Raw genomic sequence first — 14,811 nt, 5'->3', positions numbered from 1 at the left:
GCATGCAGATTATATTAGATATACAGGATTTTTATAAATTTGTTATACAAAAGTAATCTTTAATTGTGAAAAGGGTAAATAACTTACAGAAATGTTTGTTACAGCACTGAATGCAGTATATCTTAAAGTTTTATTCCTGGCTAACACTGTTAGCTGGCGTGCATGAATGAGTTATTCCAACAGTCATCATTGAGTTGTATAATGGTGCGGAGCATGTGCAATGTTGTTTATGATTTCATGAATCCAAATCTGCTACTACAGTTTAGAGATAGTTTAGGACTAAATATCAAAAGCCATCACCTCAAAGATGAACTGTTATTAATTGATACAGTTGTGGCTGTGTATGACATAGGACGCTGACACAGCAATTGAACAAGTTCAGCAGTCTTACATTCAAAGTCTCAGTAAATCAATGAGATGTGTCAACTTAGAATTGAATATGCCTATGTTATAGTGTATATAGTATTACAGAAATGCCTATCACAGAAATTACTGGCATTCAAACACTACAAATTGGAGCTGTTACAGGCATTCAGATGAAGTGACTGTTGTGACTCGCCGATCATTCAAAGTGCCGCTGCGCAATTACGCGTGTCCTCTACATGTGGTGCTGTCTGCCAGCCATGCAGCAGCCGTGCCACCTAAGTGGCCAGCCAGCCAGCCAGCGGCTGCTAGACTTGGACTCAGTGCTGATTTGAATGTCACTGTGTTCACATGTCTTGCTTTGTCAACTTGCTCTGTGACTTACATGTGTTGTGTCGTTATTGAAATACAAGTGTTCAACTTGACGTTAGAACAATTGGCGACGAGGTAGTGGATTTTTCCTTTTCATCAATGACCCACAGGTTTCCATAGCTACTTTAGAGCAACTATTGCAAGGTCTCATTGAACAGCAAACGCTTCTCACATCGGTGATTCGTGATTTCGTCATGGAATCCAATGCGAGCCGTTTCTCGTCATTGTCTATACCTCCTTTTCCTCCTTACGACGAGACGGCGGAAGACTGGTCTGATTATGAAAAACGTCTTCGACAGCACTTCTTGGCATTTCATGTCACGGATGAACAAACATGTAAGTCTCTGTTCCTTTCTTGGATTTCACCTCAAATGTATCGCTTGTTGTAGCAATTGGCTCCTTTGAAAGACCCTGCATCTATGTCCTTTGCTGACATGTGCTCACTTCTGTCCATATATTTTCAAAAGAATATGCATGTGGTAGCCTCTCGTGTTGCCTTTTATCGCTGTCAAAAACAACCAAATCAATCTTATCGCACTTGGGCTGCTGAACTTCACAGCCTCAGTAGAAAGTGTCAATTTGTTACTGAAGTTCACAAAGAATCCTATGCCGATTCCATGGTATGGGATGCTATTATCCGTTCGGCGCGCGACAAAGAAGTTAGGCAACATGCCCTTCAGTTGGCAAATCCGACTCTAGATGAAGTCTTATCCATCGCGCAGTCGATCAAAATTTCTCAAGCCTCTGGAGCGCAAATAGAGGCGTGCGGTGACGTCGGGGAAATACAACCTCTGTGGCTGTTGACGACGCGTGCGGCATGTCTGCGACAGCCGACGTGACCACAGTACGCTCCCAAGTGCAGCCTTGGCCTAACCGTAAACAAACCTCTAAGAAGCTGCAGAAAAACATCCGGCAACTTCCTTCATGTCCACGGGAGAATTGTCCCCAACGTTGGGCCGTGTGTCACAATTGCAAAAAGAAGGGTCATGTGTCATCCGTTTGCAAATCCGACCGCATACCTGATGTTCATGACCATGACGCTGATTCTGATTCTGTGTTGTCTGTCTATTGTACTTCTTCCCTTTCAGAGAAGTTATCCCTCACTGTCCAAATACTTGGTCGAGATGTTCGCATGCAGGTGGATACTGGTTCTGCTGCCACTATCATCAATTCTCAGATGTATCTTCAGCTGGGTTCTCCAATCCTATCACCTGTCACTTGGCAATTACGGACGTACAATAAACAGAAGATTTCTCTCTTGGGACAATTTAATGCTGAGGTCTCTTACAAGTCCGTCGTTCGCACTGTTACCATATTTGTGGTCGACCATAGTAATGCGGAAAATCTTTTTGATTTCGATGCCTTTCACTTTTTTGGGTTCTCCATAGATGCCTCTGTCAATATCGTCTCTGATGCCATTCCTTATGCTCAATTGGATTCCTTGTCGACAACATTTTTGTCCCTTTTTTCTCCTGGGTTAGGCCATGCAAATGATTTTGAAGCTCATATCATGCTCAAACCCACTGCTTGGCCTAAGTTTTTTCGGGCTTGGCCCATTCCTGTGGCCCTTCGTGATCGGGTAAAACGGGAGCTGGATCGTCTCACTGCTTCAGGGTTCTTGCTTCCTGTCACATCAAGTGAGTGGTCCTCTCCTGTCGTTGTCTTTGCTAAGTCCAATGTTGATATTCATCTCTGTGGCGATTTCAAAGCCACCTTAAAAGCTCAATGCCTCATCGACACTTACCCTATGCCCCAACCTGAAGAATTGTTCACTAAACTTGCTGGAAGCCAGTATTTTTCTAAAATTGACCTGTCAGAAGCTTATCATCAACTTCCTCTCGACACTGCTTCCCGGCAGTTTCTGGTCCTTAACACGCCTTTTGGCCTCTATCAATACCAACAATTGCCATTCGGGGTTGCCAGCGCCCCTGCCCTCTTTCAGCGATTCTTGGAACAATTATTGCTCCCTGTCCCTGGGTGTATCAATTACAGGGACGACATTGTTGTCACTGGCTCCACCACTGAAGAACATCTTCAAAATCTCAGCGCACTCTTTCATGTCGTACAGACTGCCAGTCTTAAGTGTAACCTACAGAAATCACAATTTTTTCAGGCATCTATCACGTACCTGGGGTTCCAACTCTCTCGGGATGGTATTCATCCGCTTCAGCAAACTGTCGCTGCGATCGATGCCCTTCCTCTCTCTACATCTGTTAAGGAACTGCAGGCCTTCTTGGGGAAAATAGCTTACTATCACAGGTTTTTACTGTCTGCGGCTTCGGTGGCTCAGCCGTTGCATCACCTGTTGCATAAAAACATACCTTTTCACTGGTCCGTGTCATACGATGCGGCTTTCCAGAAATTGAAGACTATGCTGAAACAGGCCCCGTGGCTGGCTACTTATCGACCTGGCCAACATCTCTTTCTTGCGATGGACGCCTCTCAATACGGGGTTGGCACAGTCCTTCCGCACCATTTTTCTGACGGTTCTGAACAACCCATTGCTTCTGCCTCCAAAACACTTACGGATGCCCAACAAAAATATTCTCAAATTGAAAAAGAAGCTTTGGCCATTATTTATGTCCTTCATAAGTTTGGTGTGTTTCTTTATGGATCCAAATTTCATCTTGTTACGTATCACAAACCACTTGTTTCCTTGTTTCATCCATCAACGTCACTTCCCGACAAGGCTGCACACTGCCTCCAGCGTTGGGCTCTTTACTTGTCTCATTTCTATTATGAGATTCACTTCTGGCTGATGGCTCAACATGCTAATGCTGATGCACTGTCTCACATTCCCATGGGTCCTGATCTGGCATTCAATAGGGACGAACTTTTGTGTTTCCAACTGAATGTTGCCGAGCAGCAGGTTGTGTACGGGTTCCCCATCACCGGGGACCAGCTGGTGGCTGCTACGGGTTCTGATCCTACCCTCTCCTGGGTTTTACTCTGTATTCAGAAGGGTTGGCCAGATCGTCCATCCGCTAAGACTTCTGATCCGTTGCAAAACTACTAAGCTTCGCGCTACCGCCTCACGGCTAGGGATGGTGTTATCCTCCTTTCTGCCGACAATGCTTCGCCGCGTGTTGTGGTACCTGCGTCTTTGCGTGCGTTGGTCTTGCACCTCCTTCACCAAGGGCACTGGGGTATCTCTTGCACAAAATCTCTGGTGCACTGTCATGTGTGCTGGCTTGGCATCGACTCTGAAATCACACACATGGTCGCTGCCTGCGGCCCTTGTGTGTCACAGGCCGCCGCCTTGAAGTCATCTTTGTCACCGTGGCCTTCGCCTGAGAAGCCCTGGGAGTGTATTCATGCTGACTTCGCGGGACCATTTTTAGGTACTTATTGGCTACTCGTAATTGACGTCTACTCTAACTTTCTGTTCATTGTCCGTTGCACTTCACCTACCACCGCGGCAACCGCAAATGCTCTAGCTCGCATAGAATGCCAGCCATGCAGCAACAGTGCCACCTAAGTGGCCAGCCAGCCAGCGGCCGCTAGACTTGGACTCAGTTATGATTTGACTGTTAAAGTGTACACATGTCTTACTCTGTTTACTTGATTTGTGACTTTCATGTATTGCGTCTTCCTTGAAATATATTTGTTCAACTTGAAATTACAACAAAAACAAGCAGAAAGATATGTATGTTCAGTAAACCAGATAAAAAATCAAACTTTAAGCACAGGACAAGATCATGTAGAGGAACTCTGGCTCAAGTTTTAAAGAATAGTTGACCATGCACTGGATAGATATCTATCCAGTATGCTAGTTAATAATGGGAGAGAACCTCCATGATATACAGTGACTGTAAATAAACTTCTAAAGAAACTGTGATTACTGAATAATAGGTGTAAAGTATAGCGTAGGGCTGTAGGTAGAGAGATTCTGAATGAAATGCATTTGGCAGTCAAGATGGCAACGGATGACACCTTCGGTGACTATCATAGCAGTGTATTGTCAAATGATCTTTCACAAAACCCAAAGAAATTCTGGTCATATGTAAAGGATGTTAGTGGTACAAAAGTTAGTGTCCAGCCCCTAGTGAATGAAATGGGAACTGAAGTTGAGGGTAGCAAAGCAAAAGCTGAAATGCTTAACACCATTTTCAAAAGTTCCTTTACAAAGGAAAAACCACAATAACAGTATAAGTTTCATACTCGTACCACTGAAAAGATAACTGAAATAAGCATTAGTGTCGTTGGTGTTGAGAAACAGTTGAAATCGTTAAAATTGAATAAATTCCAGGGTCCAATGGAAGTCCTATGCTAAAGTTGCAATTGAGTTAGCCCCTCTTCTAACTATATTCTATCATAGATCTCTCAAACAAAAACTGTGCTGAGTAGTTTGAAGGAAGCTTGAGTCACACATATCTACAAGAAGGGTAGAAGAAGTGATCCATAAAACTGCTGTCCAATATCCTTGACATCAATTTGTTGCAAAATCTTAGAACGTATTCTGAATTAAAATATAATAAGGTATCTTTAACAGAATGACCTCATCTATCCCAACCAGCGTGGATTCTGAAAACAACGATTATATGAGAACCAACTTACACTTTTCTCACAAGACATACTGAAAGCTTTGTATCAGGGCAGTCAGGTAGATGCAGTGTTTCTTGATTTCTGAAAATCATTTGTCTCAGTACCACACCTATGCTTATTGTCGAAAGCACAATCGTGTGTGGTATCAAGTGATATTTTTGACTGGATTATAGAGTTTTTGGGAGGATGCAGCATGTTGGATGGAGAGTCATTGTCAGATGTAGAAGTAACTTCAGGTGTCCCTGAGAAAAATGTGTTGCATATTAATGACCTCACAGATAATATTAATAGTAACCTCAGACTTTTTGCAGATGATGCAGGTATCTATAATAAAGTGCTATCTGAAAGAAGCTGCATAAATATTTAGTAATATCTTGATAAGAATTGAAAGTGGTGAAAATATTGGCAACTTACTTGAAATGTTCAGAAATGTAAAACCGTGTGCTTCACAATACGAAAAATCATAGTGTCCTATGACTGTAATATCAATGATTCTCAGTTAGAATCGGCCAACTCTGCAAATTTCTGGGTGTGGCATTTAGTAAGATATGAAATGGAGTTATCAGATAGCCTCAGTAATGGGTAAAGCAAGTGATAGACTTCAGTTTATTGGTTGAAGAGTGGGGAAGTGCAGCCACTGTACAAAGTGCTCATTGACTCATTCTACAACATTGCTGAAGTGTGGAAGACCCATACCAAATAGGACAACAGGAGACACTGAATGTATACAGAGAAGGCAGCATAAATAGTGACAGGTTTGTTTTACCTATGGGAAAGTGTCACAGAGAAGGTGAAGAATCTGAACTGGCAGGCTCTTGAAGATAGACATAAACTATCCTGAGAAAGAGCACTTGCCCGCGAAAGGCAAAGGTCCCAAGTTCGAGTCTCGGTCTGGCACACAGTTTTAATCTGCCAGGAAGTTTCATATCTACATCTACATCTATATCCATACTCCGCAAGCCGCCTGACGGTGTGTGGCAGAGGGTTCCTTGTGTACCTCTATCGGTTCTCCCTTCTATTCCAGTCCTGTATTGTTCTTGGAAAGAAAGATTGTCGGTATGCCTCTGTGTGGGCTCTAATCTCTCTGATTTTATCGTCATGGTCTCTTCGCGAGATCTACGTAGGAGGGAGGAATATACTTCTTGACTCCTCTGTGAAGGTATGTTCTCTAAACTTCAACAAAAGCCCATACCGAGCTACTGAGCGTCTCTCCTGCAGAGTCTTCCACTGGAGTTTATCTATCATCTCCGTAACGCTTTCGCAATTACTAAATGATCCTGTAACGAATCACGCTGCTCTCCGTTGGATCTTCTCTATCTCTTCTATCAACCTTATCTGGTACGGATCCGACAATGGTGAGCAGTATTCAACCAGTGGGCAAACAAGTGTACTGTAACCTACTTCCTTTGTTTTCGGATTGCATTTTCTTAGGATTCTTCCAATGAATCTCAGTCTGGCATCTGCTTTACCAACGATCAACTTTATATGATCATTCCATTTTAAATCACTCCTAATGCCTACTCCCAGATAATTTATGGAATTAACTGCTTCCAGTTGCTGACCTGCTATATTGTAGCTAAATGATAAGGGATCTTTCTTTCTGTGTATTCGCAGCACATTACACTTGTCTACATTGAGATTCAATTGCCATTCCCTGCACCATGCATCAATTCGCTGCAGATCCTCCTGCATTTCACTACAATTTTCCATTGTTACAACCTCTCGATATACCACAGCATCATCCGCAAAAAGCCCCAGTGAACTTCCGATGTCATCCACAAGGTCATTTATGTATATTGTGAATAGCAACGGTCCTACGACACTCCCCTGCAGCACACCTGAAATCACTCTTACTTCGGAAGACTTCTCTCCATTGTGAATGACATGCTGCGTTCTGTTATCTAGGAACTCTTCAATCCAATCACACAATTGGTTTGATAGTCCATATGCTCTTACTTTGTTCATTAGACTGTGGGGAACTGTATCGAATGCCTCGCGAAAGTCAAGAACCATGGCATCTACCTGGGAACCTGTGTCTATGGCCCTCTGAGTCTCGTGGACGAATAGCGCGAGCTGGGTTTCACACGATCGTCTTTTTCGAAACCCATGCTGATTCTACAGAGTAGATTTCTAGTTTTCAGAAAAGTCATTATACTCGAACATATCAGCACACACTCCGCTGCAGAGTGAAAATTTCATTATATCCTCAGAAAGCCTACTAACAAATCTAAGCGTAGGCTTCCACGGCCATTGTCACAATCAGTAAAATTCTTTTTGGTCTGTGATGCATTATCAATGTGTAAAACTTCCAACATTTCAGCCATTTGCAATAGTGGCAGAAATGTCAGAAGTTTTACACATTAACAGTGTGGTTGCAGACCCAAAAGAAATCTACTAACAGAGTTTGATGAATCACCTGTAAATGATGAGTCTAGGAATGTATTGCAATCCCATACATATAATTCACATAGGTATCATGCTTACATGGTTAGATTATCTACAGAATGAACAGATGCATTCAAACATTCTTCCTGCAGTCCATATGTGAATCGAACAGGAAGGAACCTTAATAACCTGTACAATGGAACATACCTTCTGCCATGCACTCAATGGGGTTTGCAAAGTGTAGGTGTGGATGTAGAATGAATCTTATAGCAAAAGCTTATAGGGACTTCAGCCGTGCTGCATAAAATGAAATTTAAAACACTTGCAGCTATCTCTTTTGCATTTAATTTAATTATGCAACTAGTTTTGCTGTGCCATTATGCCATCTTCAGGTCCCCTGACCAATTGGGAAGAATCCAATATCATTCGAAGTCATAACGGGAGCCAATATTAAGTAACTGATTTCCGTAGATCTCTGGTGTACATGACACTGCCCCTTAGTTCATCAACCAATGACTGTCGGGACAGCAAGAGATTGGGTTCCTCCAAATTTATGTTGGTTAAGGGCCTGAAGGTGGTGTAATAGTATGCTGAAACTGGTGTATAAATAAATTAAATGCAAAACAGACACTGCAGATGTTTTAATTTTTATTTAGTTCAGGAAAGGAATGTTGTTGATACCCACATACATTTGAACATGACACAATCAGTAAATATGAAAGACTGAGTTAATGAGCCCTATGGTACTGAAAATGTTAATAGAAAGTTTCATTGTATGTGTATAGCGAGTAAAGTATACCTTATTCTGGTTACCAATTATATGTATGTTTGTGTATGTTTGTTTGTTACTCTAGCCAACATGTTACTCTAGTCATTTTAATGGAATAGGTTTGTGTGTTTTTTTTTTAGTTTTTTTAAGTTTTTTTATGTTTTATTTATTTATTTATTTTTTTAAGCTGCAAGTTCGTATGAATTGATACACTTACTAATTGTCATTCATTTCTCTTTTAAAGATTGTATGGGATAATGATAGAAAACAGTGGATTGATACAACTACAAATGAAAACAGTCACTCTGGTGATCTGCTTTTGCCTCCAAAGTCATCTGGGATTGGTCCATGTGGAGCCAACAATGTTTACAGGCTCAAAAAATCAAGAGGTAGGTTTCCATGTTTTATCAAATTGCTTCCAGCACACACTGTTAAATGTGTCTTTTTTTGTAGCAGAACACTTCCACTCTTTCCATGGTTATATATCTACTTACATTTGTAAGGTACTTTTTTCCTTTTCTATTTTAACTATGCTAAAGCTATTTTGATGAATTAGTAGAGTGGTTCCATTTTTTTCCCCTCTGTCTAACTCTTTAGAAAAGCAATATAATAGAAGGAAACATTCCACGTGGGAAAAATTATATATAAAAACAAAGATGAGGTGACTTACCGAACGAAAGCGCTGGCAGGTCGATAGACACACAAACAAACACAAACATACACACAAAATTCAAGCTTTCGCAACAAACTGTTGCCTCATCAGGAAAGAGGGAAGGAGAGGGGAAGACGAAAGGAAGTGGGTTTTAAGGGAGAGGGTAAGGAGTCATTCCAATCCCGGGAGCGGAAAGACTTACCTTTGGGGGAAAAAAGGACAGGTATACACTCGCACACACGCACATATCCTGCGTGTGTGCGAGTGTATACCCGTCCTTTTTTTCCCCCAAAGGTAAGTCTTTCCGCTCCCGGGATTGGAATGACTCCTTACCCTGTCCCTTAAAACCCACTTTAGAAAAGCAGTTACATATGTTTCATCAAACCAGATAAACAGGCCAATAAATATTTTTGCTGACCACTTGAAAGTGTGGAACACATTGATAATAATCTGCAGAACTAAAATTTTATAACCTCTGAATGCAGAGTTCCCAAATGAAAGTATATATGAGCCAAAATAATATTGTTGTCTAATAGATTAGTGATAGAAAACATCTGTAAGTGGTAGTTACATTCCATTTTGTTACAGATACCTGTTTCATAAATGTACACAAATTCAGTCAGATCTCACTAGTAATGTATTATTACACTATCTCCTATGTATTTGTATCAAGCAGCATTTCACTTTAAACAAGTGGAAATTTTGGCTGTTATCCTAAATTTCACTACAAACAATGGCAAGTCCAGGATGGAATAACAACAATGTTGAAAGGGTAGATTGAAAGGGTAGATTGCTACTCACTGGGGAGGTGTTGAGTTGGAGACAGGCAGAATGAAAAAGGCTGCTAAAGTATTAAAACTTTCAAACAGAGTCATCCTTCTGTAGTAGAAAACCACACACACATGCACGCACGCACGCACGCACGCACACACACACACACACACACACACACACACACACACACACACACAAATCACTGTGTCAGGAAACTGGAGCCCGACTGCAACTCAGTGCCACCTCTCTATGGTGAGTACCTGTCTATTCTTTCCATACTGTTACAAATTTCACTACAGTTACTTAAATGACACATAACTTCCCACTTGACACAAGCCTTTCTTTCCACACTTGTTCATCAACCCAAGAGGCAATTTAACTGTTCGTTTACTCAAGCAGTTTAGTAAGATTTATAAGTCAGTGGTGCTGACGTGATCTCATCCTGTACCACACTTTCTATAGAAACTTACGTCTTAAATACATTATGTACACTGTGGTCAAAAGAGCATATAATTTCCTTGTATCTTTTGAATCTTGCTTTAAATGTAATATTCTTGTTGCCCTATATGTTGAACAGCTATTGCAGTATAAGATACATAAAAATAATACGCGTATATTTATAATTAGCATAATCTATGAATTTACTAGCAGATTTTATTTATATTTGTGTGCATTAACATAGCCATAGAGCATGTTGCCATTTCTATATCCTGTTGTTCCAGCACAAAATGTGTTCAGAATTTTGATGTCTATTTTCACTTATTAACTGCATAGTGATCTATGAGATGTAAATGTTAAGCTTGCTGCACCTTTCCTCTTTCTCACTAGCAACACCAACTCACTCACAGAAATAAGTTATAAAAATATATATAAATAAAATAAGTGAAAGGCAGCCACTCACCTGTAGTGGTCTCTGCCACACAGCGTCAGGTGGCTTGCGGAGTATGGATGTAGATGTAGATATTGCACAGAAACATGTAATAGAAAAAAGTGTTCAGATTAGCTTTTGAGTTTTTGCTCTTTCTCTAGTAGAAGAACACACAGACACCCACCCACTGACCCGCCCACACAGACAAACAGTCACAGCAGTACTGATTATTAAGTATCCTATGGCAGTTTATTTATGGGCCTTGTGGAAGAAGCCTTCCTATCCAGTCAGCACCTAAAACACCTTGCCTGTTTCAGATTCATTGACAGCATTTTCGTGATCTGGGCTGGCAGGGTCAGTCTTTTCTCTTTCCTTCATAACCTCAACAAACCACCTTCCTAGATGTCGATGTCCAAATCCCAGATGGCTCCACTAATATGTCTGATCAATCAAAGTGTTCCAACAACTAACAGAAACTGTAATTTGACAACAGTCACTCAGTCAGTGTAAAAAATATCTTCCTTGCAGACACACCAGCCCTGCAAGCCGCATCTCCAGTGGAAATCAGGAATTGTTGAAATATATCAATAACCCTACCAGAGCCTTTATTGACCGTTATATCATATCCAGCTCATTTGTAAACAGATCTCCTCTGCCATCTCCTCCTCTCACACCAGAAAACCTGTTAACAAGCCACTGACCAGCACACCAGTGGCAAAAGCACAACCACTTCTCCACCAGAGTTTTGACCACCTCTCTCCATGCATTGAGATGAGGGATATCCTACCCAAAATCGTATCCACACCACCCAAAGTAGTGTCCTGCCACCTACGCAACCCACAGAATATTCTTGCCCATCCCTACTTCAATCCTGCACCCAATCTGGTAACCCCCTTGTCATTCCCTTTTGGTCAACCCAGGTACAAGACCTGTCTCGTACGTCCCCCCACCATCTCCGCCCACAGTCCAGTCACAGGCTTCTCCTACCCAATTAAAGGCAGGGCCACCTTGAATGCAGCAATGTTACTGTCAGCTATGCTGCAATTACTGTACTGCTTTCTGTGTGAGCTTACAGTAACCATCTCCCTAACTTCATGAATGGCCATTGCCAAACTGTGGCAACCTGCAAATTTGACCATCCAGTTGCCGAGCATGCTGTGCACCACAACACAAATGACTTAAGCAGCTGCTTCACTAGACAGACAATTTGGATACTTCTTTCCAGCACAAGTTTCTCTGAATTGCACAGGTGCAAATTGTGTACTCTTGCAGCCCCCCTGGCCTGAATCTCCACTAACCTGTTTCCCACCACCTCACATTACCTTTTACCTTCTCTCTTATGTGTACACCACTCCTTCCCCATCCAGATTGTGTAGTGCTTTCTCCCAACACGCTTTCTCCCTCCCTTCCCCTGCGAACCCATGCCCCCCACCTCTCTCTCTCTCTCCCTCTCTCTCTTTCCCTCTCCCTCCCCCTCTTCCCCACCCCCTTTCCACCCGTATTTTTCTTTCTCTCTCTATCCTCTGAGACTCCTTTCATCGTACTGTGCAGTTTATGGGTACCAGGATGGCCCCCTCGTACGCCAACCTATTCATGGGTCACTTAGAGGAAGCCTTCTTGGTTACCCAGGCCTGCCAACCCAAAGTTTGGTACAGATTTATTGATGACATCTTCATGATCTGGACTCACAGTGAAGAAGAACTCCAGAATTTCCTCTCCAACCTCAACTCCTTTGATTCCATCAGATTCACCTGGTCCTACTCCAAATCCCATGCCACTTTCCTTGACATTGACCTCCACCTGTCCAATGGCCAGCTTCACACGTCCGTCCACATCAAACCCACCAACAAGCAACAGTACCTCCATTATGACAGCTGCCACCCATTCCACATCAAACGGTCCCTTCCCTACAGCCTAGGTCTTCGTGGCAAACGAATCTGCTCCAATCCGGAATCCCTGAACCATTACATCAACAACCTGACAACAGCTTTCGCATCTCGCAACTACCCTCCCGACCTGGTACAGAAGCTAATAACCAGAACCACTTCCTCACCCCCTCAAACCCAGAATCCCCCACAGAAGAACCACAAAAGTGCCCCACATGTGACAGGATACTTTCCGGGACTGGACCAGACTCTGAATGTGGCTCTCCAGCAGGGATACGACTTCCTCAAATCCTGCTCTGAAATGAGATCCATCCTTCATGAAATCCTTCCCACTCCACCAAGAGTGTCTTTCTGCCGTCCACCTATCCTTCGTAACCCGTTAGTTCATCCCTATGAAATCCCCAAACCACCTTCCCTACCCTCTGGCTCCTATCCTTGTAACCGCCCCCGGTGTAAAACCTGTCCCATGCACCCTCCCACCACCACCTACTCCAGTCCTGTAACCCGGAAGGCGTACATGATCAAAGGCAGAGCCACATGGGAAAGCACCCACGTGATTTACCAACTGACCTGCCTACACTGTGATGCATTCTATGTGGGAATGACCAGCAACAAACTGTCCATTCGCATGAATGGACACAGGTAGACAGTGTTTGTTGGTAATGAGGATCACCCTGTGGCTAAGCATGCCTTGGTGCACGGCCAGCACATCTTGGCACAGTGTTATACCGTCCGGTTATCTGGATACTTCCCACCAACACCAACCTATCCGAACTCCGGAGATGGGAACTTGCTCTTCAATATATCCTCTCTTCCCGTTACCCACCAGGCCTCAATCTCCGCTAATTTCAAGTTCCCGCCACTCATACCTCATCTGTCATTCAACATCATCTTTGCCTCTGCACTTCCGCCTTGACTGACATCTCTGCCCAAACTCTTTGTCTTTAAATATGTCTGCTTGTGTCTGTATATGTGTGGATGGATATGTGTGTGTGTGTGCGAGTGTATACCCATCCTTTTTTCCCCCTAAGGTAAGTCTTTCCGTTCCCGGGATTGGAATGACTCCTTACCCTCTCCCTTAAAACCCACTTCCTTTCGTCTCTCCCTCTCCTTCCCTCTTTCCTGATGAAGCAACCGTTTGTTGCGAAAGCTAGAATTTTGTGTGTATGTTTGTGTTTGTTTGTGTGTCTATCGACCTGCCAGCGCTTTCGTTCGGTAAGTCACATCATCTTTGTTTTTAGATATAAAAATATATATATAATTATGAAAAATGCAAAAATATGAGCTATTGTTGTGATGTGATGGAAAACAGTATCAAGTCTGTAGCTTGTCATAAATGCACTGAGTGTCAAAGGGTTTCATTTGTAGACTATTTACTTTATTACATATATAAATATACATGCCCACGAATCTCATAAAATCAGTGGGTGATGCTTGTCTTTGGAAATGACATATTTTTGCTCACTGATTAATTGTGGTATCTTATATTGGGAGAATTCTTCGTTGAGAAAGATATTGCTCAATGTCTAGCAACATGTAACAAGGATAGCATGTGGTGACTATTCTATGGTTTGTGAGTTTACAAATTAATTTCCTGTTTTAAAATGACATATTATCTGGCGACGAACATGGTAATATTTCTCAAAAATTGTTATAATTATTTGTGTAATTTAGGAATATTATTTTCCATTGCAGATGTAAGATCAAAGTATGTGGATGTTCTACAGACCAACAAACAATTTTCGAATGTGATACTAGGTTTCAAGAACAGCTCAGAAGAGAAATCATATTTATAACAAGGGAACTATATAACTAGATGTGTGATTGATAATGTAAATTGGTAAATGTGACATTTTGGAAAATAATTTGTATTGTTTGGCTGATAAAATATTGTTAACTGAAATTCCTGAAACTGAAAGGAACCTATTGTCTCATTTCTGATCAACAGCCAGTTCCCAAAAGTAACATCAGGTTCCAGTAATATCTCAGAAGAGGAAAGTCATGGATTCAGTGGTGAAAGTTTGTTGCTGTATGACTATCTGATAATATAGACTAGTAATTGTGATGTTTTGTGATATTAATTTATATAGTTTTGCTAAAAAATATTTTGAACTGAAACTTAATTGCATGCTATAGAAAGCATCATGAAAGCTGTAACTACCAGTGCTTGAGTCAGCCATTAGAGGCCACCTAGCTT

At 42.0% G+C, this 14,811-nt stretch overlaps 1 protein-coding gene across 1 annotated transcript in view; it reads left to right on the top strand.

Moving 5' to 3' along the window:
* LOC124622389 overlaps window positions 1–14,435 on the top strand; it is a 125,260-nt gene extending 110,825 nt beyond the window's left edge. Inside the window, exons 7-8 of the mRNA XM_047148078.1 lie at window positions 8,679–8,823; window positions 14,310–14,435. Coding sequence (XP_047004034.1) covers window positions 8,679–8,823; window positions 14,310–14,410 — 246 coding nt within the window. The 3' untranslated portion in view covers window positions 14,411–14,435. The remainder of the gene's footprint in view (window positions 1–8,678; window positions 8,824–14,309) is intronic.
* Window positions 14,436–14,811: the final 376 nt, after the last annotated feature.

This window comes from Schistocerca americana, chromosome 7, assembly GCF_021461395.2.
Source record: "Schistocerca americana isolate TAMUIC-IGC-003095 chromosome 7, iqSchAmer2.1, whole genome shotgun sequence".
Taxonomy (NCBI): Eukaryota; Metazoa; Arthropoda; class Insecta; order Orthoptera; family Acrididae; genus Schistocerca; species Schistocerca americana.
This window is presented reverse-complemented; position numbering and strand designations above follow the sequence as displayed.